General features: G+C 40.9%; 1 protein-coding gene across 6 annotated transcripts; it reads right to left on the bottom strand.

Annotated features, from left to right (window-relative positions):
• Window positions 1-636: 636 nt before the first annotated feature.
• dus1l (dihydrouridine synthase 1-like (S. cerevisiae)) lies at window positions 637-12,980 on the bottom strand. 6 transcript variants are annotated; one of them, XM_012880806.3, is made up of 14 exons: window positions 12,841-12,980; window positions 11,689-11,934; window positions 11,232-11,340; window positions 11,081-11,131; window positions 9,021-9,133; window positions 8,829-8,911; window positions 8,610-8,713; window positions 8,354-8,501; window positions 5,711-5,807; window positions 4,041-4,129; window positions 3,718-3,887; window positions 3,601-3,638; window positions 3,262-3,337; window positions 637-1,332 (listed from the first exon to the last, which is right to left on the bottom strand). In XM_012880806.3, the coding sequence occupies exons 2-14, from the start codon at window positions 11,923-11,925 to the stop codon at window positions 1,163-1,165; spliced, it is 1,485 nt and encodes a 494-aa protein (XP_012736260.2). In that variant the 5' UTR covers window positions 11,926-11,934; window positions 12,841-12,980; the 3' UTR covers window positions 637-1,162. The 6 variants fall into 6 exon arrangements, with proteins under 6 accessions (XP_012736260.2, XP_035985339.1, XP_021163227.2 ...); XM_036129446.1 differs by having other exon boundaries at window positions 11,689-11,930; window positions 12,841-12,973; XM_021307552.2 differs by having other exon boundaries at window positions 11,689-11,930; window positions 12,659-12,952.
• Window positions 12,981-15,847: the final 2,867 nt, after the last annotated feature.

Here is a 15,847-nt window from a genome sequence, read left to right as displayed (position 1 = left end):
GGAAACAAAAAAAAAAACCTTTCTTGAACATACTGCCCCTGTTCTTACGTGTTTATCCCCGAATAAAGTCTTTTCTGTCTTAGATTGCAGTTTGCTGTTCTTCTTGCTGTTACTAGTCAGCCTGTTTTCTGACATGATGCGAGCATTGGAATCAAAAGTCAGATATCCTGTTTGTACCCACAGACTTGGAGAATAAAGTTAGTTCAGAGTGTGATGAAGCATTGGTCAAAACCCTCCCAAGATGAGTGTAAACCAGGAGGCTAAATACAGAAAATCTCTTAGCAGCGCTCTGCAGGCCAGTAAAGGTTCTCCACCAAGTTATACATCATGTTTTTCAGCAGAATCAAATATAATTTAACTAAATAAAATAAAACATTTAAGGAGTTGGTTTGTTTTTTAAATTATATTATCAGAACTGGAATGAAGCTGCAAGTACAATAAAACTTGAGGATGAAATCACCAAAGGATGAAAGATTTATTTTCCCCAGCGCAGCTTCAGATAGAGAATAAAGGTATTTTTACCCTTTAGGCGAACATCTGAACAGGCAGAAGCAATTCTCATCAGAAGTAACATTAATATTGTAAAATCAGTAGACTAGAACCCGACCGTCTGCTAAATAAATACATGAAGCCAAAAACAGGGAAATAAAGCTTTTTTTTTATATAAAAGATCAATTTCATAACAGCTCTGACTCTTCCCAGCAGACAGGTAGCTTTATTAGCAATGACTTAAAGAGGAGCAGCTCGGTTCTTAACAGTCTTAGCAAGCTGTGGGTTGAGATGCAGCCATCCCCTCTTTCATATCAAAATGTTGAATAAGAAACAGTCTGCATCTCATCATTTGAGTGACCTGGTAAAGTTTGTCAGGTAACAATCTCTTCCTGTTGACTCACACACAATTCAGATGAGAAACAGTTTTCATAAACCAACCATCTTTAATTCCATAAAAAGCCTGTAGCAAACTCTAAGGTTACCAGGTCGTCACGCCTCTCTTCAGTTTCCCAAATAAAACATTTCAGATGAAACCAACATGGTTGGAATGTGATGTTATGTACCTGAAAAGATTTCACAGAGCAGAAAAACAGAACCCTGCTGGGACAGCTCGGAGCCCTCCCAGCTGCTTTGTGTGTTCAGACAGTCTTGGTCCTGATGTGAGCAGCAGCTAAGCCTGGGCCTGCTCCTTCAGCGTCATACAGGAAGCTGGGACCGCCTGAGGAGTTTGGTTGTTTCTGTCAGGCTCCATCACCGAGCCCTCTGTCTGACCACTGTCCTTCAGCTGCTCTGCCTCAGCTTTCAGTTTCTCTGCTTTGGTCTTGAACCTCAGCCCATGGCCTGGAAATGAGACAGCAGAGATCTTCAACATAAACTACTCCACAGGAGAAAACCTTTCTAAATGCACACACTGAGCTGCTTGGTGTTGGCTGTTTCTGGGAATGACCTGATTTAATATATGCTTTGGAAGACCCAGTAAGTATTAGCAACATAGGATGAAAATGTATTTCTTGGCATCTATGCATTGTGACACAAAGAAAGCTGGCTGCTAACAGAGACTTCAGGACAGTTTGTGTCTCACTGAAACAATAGCAATAGAATCAAGGATCAAAATCTTTTATTGTCACCGTGTGTTACTGTGGTGAATTTCTTTATGAGACCGACACCGGCTCAGGATGTACACAAATAATATATACTGGTAGACACAACAGACGTATTTTCAACCCTCCTTTTTTATAATATAGAGATGAAGTCAGTCAGTTGGCAGCACTGGGCAAACACTTCCTGAGAAGCTTAAGAAAAATAGTCTTTAGGGTCTGCTAAGAAGTTTAAGCAGTTTATTTCTGTAACTATTGCTACATTTGAAAAGCATGGCAGCCATATTGGATCTTTGAACTTAAGGGTTGTCTAGGGGCCTCTAATAAAAATGAGAATAAAATGAGCCGTTTCTGTCAACCACTTCCTTTCTGGGTTATTCTTTCCATCTGAAGTTGAGGTCTGAGCCAAAGTCCAGAGTTGGTCTCTGCAGCTTCTCCTCCAGGGCCACGATGATGCTCAATGTTTTTTTTTTTTTTTTTTTTTTTTTTACAACTGATTTAAGGATTTTATGACATTTAAGCTTATTTAACATTTAATGCTGGCCAAATAAAAAAAAATTTCTATGTTGAATGAGAAGAAATTAACAATTCAGAATCCTTTTTGAAAAAATTGAATAAGCAGATGACTGCATTTAAACCAACATCACAATGGAAGAAAAGGGTCTGTCATGGATGGGAACTTTGGATTTCCATGTAGGGTGACAAGTTTAACATTTTATTTGGTAAAACAGACTTAAACATAATGAACTGAACAAATTTTTAAAAACAATTATAGGAAAACCTAATAATAAAAAACGCGCATGCTGCTTTGCAACACGTCCGGTGTGTTTACTTCTTAACACCGCTCTTTCCTGAGAGGGAGGGCTACACTGCCCTATTTCTAACATAAGGCCAAAATAAAAAGAACTTTTTTATTGAATTAACTTACTAGGTTTATTGTTGCTAGGGCGTACTCCGGGCGTGGGCTGCCTTGCATGAAAGAACTTCTAGTTTAGACATTACAGTCAGGCAGTCTTGTAGACAGCTCAGGGGTCCGATTAGGTAGTGGCACAGTGTACCGTAATGCTCCAAATATCCATTGAGCGGAGAGGCTTCGTTGATAACCAAAGTCACATTTTAACAGATTTTTGAGCGCATTGTACCACATAAAATCGGTCAGTAAGCAAAACTTTAATCATATATAAGGCGCAGCATCAATTTTAGAGAATATTTAAGGATTTAAGTGCGCCTAATAGAAAAATACGGTAAATAAGTTTATGGTGTTTTGATAGAAAATCATGATAGACCAAAATGAGAATCTTCAGGTTGGACTTCAAAGAACTACTAATCTACCTCTGCCTGATTGTACATCTATGTAGATGAAAATAACTGCTAAATAAATTATGTAAATAATAAATGATTGCAGATCAAAAAGTGAAAGTTTGTTAGGATTAGTTCTAACTATAGTACTATAGAGGAAAGACGTTAAAATTAAGATAGAGCCCTCCTGACATGGTCCAGCTAGCTGATTGGATTTCATACCCTGCTGTCAGAATGAACTGGATAAGCAAACTCTGTGAATTCAAGTTTTTCATACAATTTTCACAATTGAAATTTCATAAATGAATAGAATTATATGTATTGAACAGCAGTGACCGGTGTACGGTTGGGATACGGTTATCAGGGTACTCACTTGGACAATCTGCCACCTCTTTAAAAGCCTTCTTCTTACAGCAGCCTCGACACAGGTTGAAAACACATTTATTTCCCTGCAGAGCAACAGATGATGGGGATGACAGAGAGAAAATCAAAGCCACGAGTTTTAAAAAAGCTGACCTCTGTCTGCTCTGAGCAAATACTCAATGTCGTTATATGGCCTTTCAAAGGAAATGTCTAAGTTCAAGTTACTCTAACAAATGTTGGACACAGAACCGAGCTTTAGAACTAGTGATTTATCTTTGTGAAAGTGAACATGTGCATCATGCGTCTTTGTCAGACCTAAAGCAACAACCACCCTAGAGTGACAGCTTACCTTTGGGTTTCCACACTGTTCACATTTGAGGTATTTGGCTACAAGGGGAAGACAAAAACAGCATTTCAGATTTCTTGTTCCATCAGTTGTAATTTAAAGACACTCAGGTCAACTCACGTTTGAGCTCAGGGCAGAAGTTTTTGGTGGGGTTGCGGGATCTTTTTTTCTGTTTGTTTTTGGACAGGCCATCAGCTGCTCTGTCTGAGTCCTCCAGGGCTCTTTTCTGACACCCAGTGCTCCTCACCTTGGACTCCTGACAGGTGCCGTTGGTCACTGGCGGCTTGGGCCTGTTGGACGTTGGCAGATCACAGCAGAAAGATTAAGAAATAAATCCCAAGGATTCTTGCACCCGGTTGTTTGATTACTTTACTGAACTACATCTGCAGTACTCGACTCTGCCAACATGCTTGACACAGTAGAAACAACGTGCAGCAACTCACACTGGTCTGACGTATGGTTGGCAGATCCAGTGAGGGAAAGGCAGACCTCCTTCTTTCTCTTCCCCATCCTTCCCATCAGAAATCTCCTCCTGTATTGAGGCAGAGGCTGTTAAACACCATCAGCACCTAAACCATTAAGACACGCTGCTCAGGACATTCCACACTGATTTTGTTCATGTATAATTAAACAAACACAAATCATCAGTTGCATAATAACTGTGTAGAAACTAACACCTCTGTAGCCGACCGAACCAAAAAGATGTCTGGAACTACTCTTCTGTAGCTCAGCACTCCCTGAGAGCCACACATGCAGCTTTATTCCAGGAAACATGAGACTTCACTAGGTAAATGGGACTATGAAATTATTCCAGAGCAGAGATCCTATCACTCCAGGGATTTCTTGTTGTGCGGGTTGGCGTCCTCTCTGAGGGTGGTGGCTGAAACACCTCTCCTTGCAGAGGTGAAGGACGGTTCCTGAGAAGGTACCGCCTCCTGAGGGGAGAGAGCACATGTTCTGCTCTGGAGGCAAACTGACGTCGCTGAACTCAGGAAGTTCATCCACCAGCTTGCATTCATTTATTATCTTTTTTTTTGTATCAGTACTTTTGGTTCAAGAGCAAAGGGAGGAGTGACAATAGAAAAACTAGCCAAGTGAAAACCTGAGCACTTAAAAGAGCCCATGTCGTTATGCATGCAGCTCACAATTCACTGTTTTAATCTCCTGTTCCATTCCATCTACATTTACTCGTTTACAATCCGTGCACCTGCTCATTCCCAACCTGGTGTTGGTAACCTATCCTTACATCTCTGACAGAAATGTGGAAACTTCACATGAAGACACTAATTCTCAGCACAGCTGCCTGGCACTAAGCTGCAACCCGCCCCCTGCCTGCTGGAAGTCTCGTCTTGATGAACCCAAAAGGGCCGTACCAACTACATCCCTCTTAATTTATTACCTGCACTCATCAATAGTCCCAGTCACACAGCATCTGGCCAGAGAACACAGACTAAACAAAGTGCTTGGGATAAAAATAAAACCGTTAAAAGGAACATGGCAGTATGACAGTCAAACACATGAACACTGCTTGACCAAAGTCCCCTACAACTCCCAGTATCGTTACAACAATTAGAGATGATCCAGTGTATTACCAGGATCCTACCCCACACTGTTCTTCACACGTTAAAGAATCATCTGCCTGACTACTCTTCCAGCAACATGCTACATCCTAGAACCTGTCTCACTTGCGTTGCACAGTGAGACAGGTTCTCACTGTGCAACGTGACGTACCACGTTGTACAGTGTGTCATGGAATAGTCTTACAAGATCACACAGTGCAAGAAGGGCATTAGGGACATCATTGTAAGAAAAATCTAACAGCAGATATGTCATCTGCTCTGATATGCATAATTAGCATCAGATGATCATCGCAGGTCACATTAGCATTTATAAAGGATGCCATTTGCTCTAGCATAAATTTCATTCTCCTGATGTGAGAAACCTAAAACACAGGGGCAATAAACCTGCTTTGCTAAAGTATTCAGACCCCTGGAACATTTCCATGTTTTGACCATGTTACAACCACAGACGTCCATGTTATAGTTAAGTATCACCAGATGCTATGGGGTGTTATAGAAGAGGAAAAACCTTTCCCTTCCTTAAGATGACATACCTGGCAGCGCTGCTTCAGCTGTGTGCTAACATCGGCTAAACCTTCCAGGTTCTTCACCTTTGCCAGCTCCTCCCTCAGGTCCTGGTGGATCTGCAGCCTAAACATCAACACCCATTATTAGGCTCCATGTGCTGCATGCAGCTCTGGAGGAGACTTCACAACAGCCAGGGTTGTGTGATTGTGCTACTGTAATAGTCATCATACTAGCATAGTTATCTTCCTAAATTCACACATTTGTTTTGTTCTACAGAATGTTCCTGTTATAAAGCATGATTTACTAAACCAGAAGCAAGAAAAAAGCTCAAAAGTCCATTCTTGCAGCTGGCTTAGAAAAACAAACTGGCTGCATACATTAAGTAACGGTAAGAGATGAGCAGCAAACAATGCTAATAAGAGATTTTAGAATATTTCCCTGTTTTAGTGAGAGCTTCACTACAAAAACGAAGAATTCCACTGAATGATGAGGACCTCTGATAAAAGGAGACATATTCAAGATATCTGATCTACAAAAAAAACAGATGACTTTAAATCAGTGGTCTCAAAATTAAATCTTTGTGTCTCTTGCCCTACACTCCTGAATAAAATGGCTAGCCTACCTCACTAGCATGCAGTCAAGCTCTATAGAGCTCTGCTGATAAGCTGATATTTGAGCCAAGTGCATTGCAGTGGAGCTACATCTAAAGGACACAGCGGTCCTTGAGTACTGGAGTTTGAGACCACTGCTTTAACAGTTTAGGAGGAATCAATACTTATGTGACTATGAAAAGACATGAAAGTTGAATTTTCCCATTTTAACTCGGAATAAATATGTTAAAACGGCCGTCTAATCAGAAGGACTTTATGTTTAGTGTTGGAAAGGGAAAGACTTTCAAGCTCCTATCTGTCTGGGGGTCTCATTTATAAAGATGCCGTACGTCATTTTTCACGCAAAAGTTGGGATCTATAAGAAAAACAAAAACACGTTACAATAAATTGTGCGGTCGTCATAGCAACACTAACCTATGTGTACCCTCATTTTGGAGACGGTGGAAACTGGCGACAGATGGTGAAGTGGTGAATGGCAGCCAAACTGCATGATGATTCCTCTTAGACATTTAATTTCCCTCCATATCAGACTCAGAGATCGACTTTTTTTTTAATGCAGTTTTTGAATGGTAATGCTTGCACTGTTAACACACAACTATACATAAAGACCTTTCATATGAATAAAAAATGCCCATAAGCATTCTTAAATAAACATCCACACAACATTTTGTTGCTTTTCTACCATCAGATTCCTCTCTCCAATGATCACCAGGGTGACGTGCACCACAGATTAACAGATTGTTGTGACAAGATGTGCAGTTATTACTTTAATTACTGTAAACCGTTAAATACACTGCGCGTAAAGGTGCGCTGTGGATGCGTTGGCACTGCTGGAAGACCTTGCAGATGGGAGAATTAGGAGGAAACGTGGTTTCAGGGATCAAATATTTCTTGGCCAATGATGATGACTGGCCAATAAGCCACTTTTCCAAGCACTGCATTCTGCTATAACCAACAGGGGAAGTGGCTACACCCCCACCCCAGGTACTGGGGTGGAGGTGTGCATAATTATGTTACGTACATGTAATTTAGGTACACACTTTTAAAGGGGCATTTTAAAGGTTGTAACATTAGGGGTGTCAGCTGAGACCTGTTATTCCTCCTCTTCCCTCTAAAGGAGCCCTTTACAATCTTCATTTATGCATTTTTCCACTGATTATTACTGGCACACAGCACAACAACGGGGGGGAAAATACGCCCACCTCACCACCTCAAACGGGTATAATTAAGTATATATTGAACTGGTACCAGACATCACAAAAAAAATAATCTGTTTTTTTTCTACAGTCACTAAAGAACCAGTGAGGCGCAGAGCTTGAAAAGCTGCACCTATACTCATCAAATCTGGGGTTGCACTGCATAAAAATTTATATATTTCCTATAGGATTCCCCATTTAAGACTATTAGTGGGCTAAAAGCGAAGCAGAATGTAATCTTTCCGTCCGCTCCAACCACAAACAACACCTGTGCTGAGAGAAAAACTTTAAACTCAGCCTTCGGCTTATGTAGTTACGCACTAGAGCACCCTGCGCAATAGCGGAGATTTGTCTGGTCAGGACAGAGACTGATGAGAAACCTGTCGCTGTGAAAGGTAAAGACAAAGGTTATCAACTGTAACAGGCAAGAAGTGTATGGAGTTGAAAAGGAAAAACATCAGCAGCTGGATCATGCGTAAAGACGCAGCATGAACCCCTGTGTGCTTCAAGTGTTGCTGCTGAGGGGAAAATGTCGGACCATATGGGCTTGATGAAACTCAGCCTCATTCACCAATGAGGTTAAAGACTTACATTGATAAACAAACCCGTAGTTCATAGATAATCTGCAGTGTTTTCGTTCCCTTGTGCCTTGTATAATCAATGACAATATTTTCTTATTAAAGTAAGGGAAAAAAAGATTGTGTTATGTTGTTGAGCTGTTTTTGAAGAACTTTGCAACAACCATATTTCCCACTTTTTAAAACTAATAATATTCTCAACTCAACATTATTTAAACAATCTAAAAACTAGTCATTCAAAACAGAATAAAAAAAATCAAAGCAGCAGGTGGATGGAGCCCTACGTGTGATGCCAGAGCTTGAAGAGGTGAGCTCGTATGTAGGACAGCGAGCATGGAGGGTATTGCTTTACCACCTCCAGATATTCCTCTGCCATTTCCCAAACTGGGGGGCTGCGGCCCTCAAACAGCGCCGGGTTATGGAGGTTCCCCTCTAGAAATAACAAAAGACATTTGAAAAGAACACATTATTTCCCATTCAGAGAAACTTTATATCAATGTTGTTTAGTACAGAGAACCTTAAGGGACAAAGTGTGCTAACCTGCACTCATAACCCCCTGCACTCCTGTTTCCTGAATGCAGCGCTCGACATCGCTCAAATGCTGGATGTTACCATTCGCAAACACTGGAATATTTACCGCTTTCCTGCAGCAAAGATCACACCAAAATAGAGAAAATTATAAATCAGACATATTTTTCGTTTTTTTAATACAATTACCAAAGAAAGGCGAAATGGAAATCAGGGGAAACAGCAGCTCACCTGACGGCCTTAATGTGCTCCCAACTAGCGATCCCTGTCATGGCTCCCTTCTGATCTTTGGTTCTGCCGTGTACTGTCAGCAACTGGAACGTTTATCATAGCTGTCACACTTCGAGTTTTTGAAGCATTCTTCTCAAATCTCAAAACTCAACAGGTGAAGGATACAAATTAAAGTCGCCAGTGTCATCATACCTGACATCCAGCTTTCTCGAGCATCTGAGCATAGCGGACCGTTTTCTCGACCTCGCTGAAGACTCTGATCTTACAGGTGACTGGCACAGAGAGCTTTTCATTGGCTAAACTCACTGACAATTCAAGAAGAAATGGTAGATCCTTAGAGCTGCTGCCACTTAAACAAGATTTAAACTTTAGTTTAATAATCCAAGTAAAACTGTGGGGATTTCACAAAACCGTTTTTAAGAAATTGTTTCATTTACAAAGGGCAAAAAAAGAAATCATTATTTTTAGGAGGAGCAGCACAATTTTCACATATATAAGAGAAAAACAAATACTATTAACAACTTCACAATTTGATATGAGTTTGATTACGGTATTTAGGTCACAATTCAATTCAATATCAATTTAAATGTTTTGATTTATTGATTTATTTTGTAATAATCAGAAGTACACAATTACTTAACACTACCTATCTTGACATTTTAGATATTTATTTAGATTTTGTCCATATTAACTGCAATTGAGCAATTAAATATCACTATAGAGTACAAAAGTGAAAACATGACAGTACTGTATTACCATTGACGGAGAGTACACGTAAACCTAAATTATTCTCATTTCCTCTTAGAAACTAAGATAATTCTCAGAATATTTGAACAATAACACACCTGAAAATAAAGTATTAGTGCAGTAATACTTATGATGAATATGGAGAGCAAACATTAAAATAAGTATTCAGTACTCAGTGCTAGACTGGGGAGGAAAAGTGGCCTGGGAGTTACAGACTAACCCACTTTCAACTGCTGGGTGGGAATTTTAATGAAAAACACTGGTATATATCAGCACAGTGCTAATGTAATGATTTTTATTCTTAGACGGCCAATATAATATACAGCAACAACTTACAGTATATAGCCTTTATGATCAACTATAAAACAAGTTTCTTTCCTGGCAACAAAATAACTTCTATACTTAAGTTTAACCTAACACAATAAATAACTGGCAAGCTGCTGTATTTATAAACATATAGTGTTCACTCTATGAGGAACCTCTGTAACCTCTTATGATCTCATCACTATCCAGCATTTTAGTTCATCTTTAGTAGTAACCAGAAATGTTAAAATCTGAAGCTGCACTTTCCAAGAGTTTATTTTTTATCTCTCAACTTTTCAGTGTCAGTGCTACTTCCTGACTAACGCGGACCTATTTAATGTTCAGCATAGTGTCAGTGATTGACAGGTATTACTCCACGGAGGAATGACATGATGCACTAGAGCCACAGATCCTCTCTGATAAATATGAGGTCCTAACTGGGAGGTTAAATAGGAACGTGGCTTTTCATTTTTCTGTCCGCTGCTCGGTCTGCTGGTCAGCTCTGTAACGCTCATTCATGCGTTAACAGGTCCACTCAGCGACCGCTCGCTGAGCAGAGCCTGACTGGAGCGGAGGCGAGATAGAGAAGGTGTTTGAAGCACCGTGGCACCGCAGAGGGCATTGCCTGACTAGGGGGGCAGAGCACGACAGGACCTCCACGGCCTGAACTACCAGTCCAACAGGGAGATCCCTGGTGGTCCCAATCCACCACTGTGTTAACACTACAGTAAAATTATTTACTTGAGTCACGTTGCGCAATGCAAATCACTCGAAACGGTCGCTCATAAAGCCATTGGCCAGGGGAACTAGTCGATTCAGAGGATATTTGTAATTGATATTGAATTGGAAAAAAATAATTACAATGCATTGATGAATGGATATTTTTACCCTCCCCTACACAGGATCACAACTCGGTGTGGCAGGTTAAAGGGGAGTGCTGGCCTAGTGGTTAGAGCTGTGAGCTTGCACTCTGAGAAGGTTGCAAGTACCCGGTTCGATCCCAACTGCCTGCACTCTGGGTCCATGAGCAAGACCCTTAACCCCCGATTGCTCCCCAGGCGCCGCACAGTGGCAGCCCACTGCTCCCCAAGTGGATGGGTTAAGATGCAGAAGTGAATTTATCCATTGTGAGATCAATAAAGTTCAATAATTATTATTATTATTATTTATTACAGAATGTGGCAAGATTAGCAAAGACTCACCCATCCTCTCCAACAATCCCCATTCGTCTTGTAGAAAAACGCCATAGTGTCCTTAAAAACAACCACGTTTTGTTAGTTTGCCCCCTTTGTCTTTGCTCTACTCTCAGCTGCCAAAGATTTCCTTTCTACGTTCAGATTAGTGTGAACGTACCTCTCTTAGCTATCATCTGTGGACAGCCCAGGTTGAGATCAATAGCATCACAGTAGTCCTGGGCCAGCAGGGCAGCCTGAAGGAACACCTCAGGATCATTGGCACAAAACTGGAACAAAGAACAGGACATCAATTTATCTGATATTACACGGGACACAATGTGTTTCAAAGTAAGGAGGCATACCAGGCTCTTTCTGCACAATGATTTCAATATTTCCACCAATATTCTACCAGTATTCGCTCACCTGCCTTGACTCACATTTGAACTTAAAGGAACTATACTTACATTTATTTTTTTCTGATTAATAGAAATGTATTTTACGCAATGTATTATGAGTTCAAAACTTAATTTGACGTACGGTTATTTCCACCCTTCTAAGTAAATAATGTTCCATCACTTCCCAGCATCCAGGCTTCAGTTTCTAGGTATGTGTGAGAACCTTGTGTGGACTCTCACCTGAGTGATAAGAGGTCTGTCTTCCTCACAGACTTCATTGTAAAGGTTGTCCCTCCTGTAGTTGGCATCCCGGACAAATACCTGCGCATGCAGCATTGGAGTGTAGCAGAGCTGAGCACCGTGCCTCCTGCTCAGCAGACGCCAGGCTAGCTCGCTCTGGTCCACCATGGGCGCTACCACAAAACGGGCCTCCTTCAAGGTCTTCCTCCAAAACTCAAAGCCCTGAAGCTTGGCCATCACAGCTGGCTTCAACAGACAGCAAAGAGCAGCATTACATTCAACTCTGGCATGAGGGTTGTCTCTTGATGATCACAACTATCTGACAACTGTGGACAAAGGACAAATGCTTAGATGAGGATAATCTTTCAATCCCTCCATTTTCGGATGGATAAAAAAAAAATCTAACTTCTATCACTCAGTATTGGCCAGGAAGAGCTAGACTGTTGGACCTCTCCCTACGACACACGCAGAACTATATATCAAGATACACATACAATAAAGAAATGAAACATGCCAATTGAAAAGGCATCAGCAGCAAAATGCAGTCTGTAAGAATTGCACAATCCACAGACGTTGATGCTTTTAAATTTAGGATGTGAGGAAAAAAATCTTAGAAACCTACTTCTTACTTTGGAGATCAACACTTTAGTTTGTTTTCCACCGTCTTATTTTTACCCAATAATAACCCCCTTATCTGGATGTCCCTGACAAGGATATATAACCTTTTATAGAAGTTTAGCAGGTTTGTTTGAAAAGCTGGGTCAAATTAAATAGTGCCTGTTCAGCATTTAGTAAACATACCCTGTCTCCCAGCAACATGTTTCTATTCAGCTGCAACACAGAGGGTCTCGTATAAAGGGTTAATGTTGACATATCTGATCTGACAGTAGCGAGATTCTGACTGTCAGTTTTTTGTTTTTTTTTTGTTTTTTGGTTTTTTTTTAAACTGTGTTTTGATTTTTTTTCCTACCTACTTGTTTTTCTCCTCCTAAAAACTTGTTAGCTGAGGTGTCGCTAGCAGAGCCGGGCTAGTGTGGGCCAGTTAGCCCGGGTTAAAAACGGGACTGTCCTGGCAGAGGCCCAGCTCCCTGTCCCGCTGTGGGACCAGGTACCAGCTGGACCGAACCGACCAACCTCAGGCCGATGGTTCACCTGTTCCACTGTGTGATGCTTGCAGACAGCTCCTCACGCGGCGCCTTCAGCCATGTGCAACAGCCAAATACCACCGGCCAGGAACCTTTCTTCTTCTCCGCTTCAGCTGCTTCTGGTTCTTCCACAAAGTCCTGTTCTGACGCCCCCGGTTGGCCGTGGCGCGTCACATCAGAGGTTAAAAATTATTTACTGTAGAGTCCACTTTTTTCTATTTCTTTTTCATATCCTAAATCTTGATATGAATAGAATAGAAAAGAATGCTTTGCTAGAGCAGTAGTACTTTTGTAACACCAAGAACAAAGAATATAGCAACTAGCAAGGTATAAAAAAATTACAATAATCAATCTGAGACGTAACAAAGGCATGGACTGCTTTCAAGTCATGTTTCAACAATATGCTTTTTATTTTATCCAGTTGTATCAGGTAAAAAGAGCTGCATTTCACTACTGCACTGATCTGCCCATTCACTTTAAAATCACTATCCATTTATAACCAAGGTTTGTGACAATAGGCTTTCTGTATTATACCAGACATCCCATGTTTACATAAGAACACCCAGCAGTGACATTCAGAGTAAAAAACATCAACCCAATCTTCCATCTATACAATATCTTTATCAATTTGCAGGGTCACAGGGTGGCTGGTACATCTGTGTATAAAATACATCTGTGGCAGTTACTGGGCAAGAGACAAGGTACCAAGGTACACTAGACAGGTTGCCGGTCTATCACAGGGTAACACAGAAACCCTAAACATGCACACACACGCACACACACACACACACACAAAGGGACATACATATTTAGAGACCATTTAATCCAGTGGTCTCAAAAACTCAAATCCTCCAGGGCTGGTGTCCTGCAGCTTTCAGATTATTTTCCTTAAAATTTGAAAGGTTAAAAGCCATCCATACAGTAGTCATCCTCATGCTGTAGGGGCACATAAGCATGAGTATCTTCTGCATACTTAAAAAGAAATGTTATCCTTTGTAAAATTGAGCCAAGGGACAGGAGATAAAGGATAGAGGAGGATCTACAATCACTCTATCCAACACAAAAAGTTCTCATAGCCAGGTACAATCTGAACCACTCTAGAGCGGTTCTTCAGATACACAATGCTCTAAGCGGGATTTCAGAATGCTATGGTCCACTATGCTGAAGTCACGCAACAAGAGCGAGATGTGGGCTTTGACTTGGGCTTTTGCAGCAAAGCATTCCTAAACTTCCAGCCCTATGCAGCACATCTGGTAGGAGCTTGTTGTTCTGGAATGCTGTATTTGGTTTTCCACCAAACATGTTCTGCCCTGATTTCAAAATAATTTTTTTTTTTTTTTAGACTAATCTGTCCAAAAACCATTATTCAAGAAGTAATGATCCATGTCTATACTCTCTCTGGCAAATGTTTGATCATCTCCAACATCCAATGAAAGTAAAACGTGTTCAGTCTCTTTCTGGTTGTACAAGCATGCACTTTCATTGCAGCAGTAGCAAGAACCTGTCATGATTTGTGTACTGAACCCGAACTGAACCACACACAGAGCTTAGTTTGTGAGTTTTATTGTATGATGAGTAGTGGAAGCAGGAGACAGAACCAGGCTGGATCAGTGGCACGACAGAACGGAGACTTGGAAACCAGGCTTGATCAGCAGCACGACTGGATGAATACTTGCACGACTGGAGTGAGAGCAGGACCAGAATCATAGCAGACAGGTGGAGAACTCAGGCTGAATGAGAACCAGGTGAAGTGAGCAGCAATGAGCAGCAATGAGCAGCAATGAGCAGCAATGAGCAGCAATGAGCAGCAATGAGCAGCAATGAGCAGCAATGAGCAGCAATGAGCAGCAATGAGCAGCAATGAGCAGCAATGAGCAGCAATGAGCAGCAATGAGCAGCAATGAGCAGCAATGAGCAGCAATGAGCAAAATCAAACAAGAGAAAACAGAAACCAACAGAATGAACCGACGAGGAAGGACTGAATGCAGGCAGCTTAAATAGAGAGGATGACAGGTGAGATGAGTTCTGGCTTGATTTGAGGCTGACAGGTGTAGATGATTACTGAGGTGGAGAGGAGACTGGGATGTATGGAGGGCGAATAGTGCCCTGAAATGTCCATGGTGCAGCAAGCAAGGCTGCAGCATGACAGAACCTGCTCTAGGACTTTTGATGAAATATTATTTTTTTCTAGATTTCTTCTACCATTTCAGAGTGAAATTGCCTGGAAGTTCAGATTTAGGGCATGTTGGCAGTTGTTGAAAATGTCCTCTACTTGTGATGTATTTACTGTAAATTAAAATGTCTCAGGGTTAATTATTTTAATACCTCTTGAAACCCCTTATTGGATTTAAAAGCTGCTATAATTATCATTCTGAAGATCTCTGACAGAATATTAAATATGTTGTATTTCTAATGTATCCAGCTGAAAATAGGTTGAAAAGGATGACCAAATCATTCTATTCTGTTTTCTATCTATCTATCTATCTATCTATCTATCTATCTATCTATCTATCTATCTATCTATCTATCTATCTATCTATCTATCTATCTATCTATCTATCTATCTATCTATCTATATCTATCTATATATATATATATATATATATATATATATATATATATATAGATGTTTGTGTATCTGAATATCTGGAGCGTGTAACGAAAGTAATTTCCCTCAGGGATTATCAAAGTATGTCTGATTCTGAGTTAGTTGACGCCAGGATTACAGCCCAGTCCGACAGAATTTAGCTTGACAGGCAATATCCTTTATAATCGGCCATGTGTGCGTGTGTGTGATGTGGTTTGTGTGTTTTCGTATATACATAAATAAATACGTGAATGTCCCGTTTAACTTGATGAGAAAACCTCTGGATATTCCATGTGCAGGAACGATGAGGCTGCCTCCGCCGAGTCAAACGATTTGGTTCCTCCCGATATCTCTGTAGCGAAGGAGTTTGAGAACGAAGGCTCTGGGAGCTCCCTGCTCACTCAGTAGTGTGCGGTGGGCTCTCTCT

The sequence above is a fragment of the Fundulus heteroclitus genome, unplaced genomic scaffold (genome assembly GCF_011125445.2).
Source record: "Fundulus heteroclitus isolate FHET01 unplaced genomic scaffold, MU-UCD_Fhet_4.1 scaffold_170, whole genome shotgun sequence".
Taxonomy (NCBI): Eukaryota; Metazoa; Chordata; class Actinopteri; order Cyprinodontiformes; family Fundulidae; genus Fundulus; species Fundulus heteroclitus.
This window is presented reverse-complemented; position numbering and strand designations above follow the sequence as displayed.

Coding starts and splice junctions, on each gene's coding strand:
- dus1l (XM_012880806.3), bottom strand. CDS start 11,925: ATGGCCAAGCTTCAGGGCTTTGAGTTTTGGAGGAAGACCTTGAAGGAG. Junction 9,134..11,080: donor GGGATTGTTGGAGAGGATGG/GTGAGTCTTTGC, acceptor TTGAATTGTCAG/TGAGTTTAGCCAATGAAAAG. Junction 1,333..3,261: donor AGAGGTGGCAGATTGTCCAA/GTGAGTACCCTG, acceptor TCTCATTTCCAG/GCCATGGGCTGAGGTTCAAG.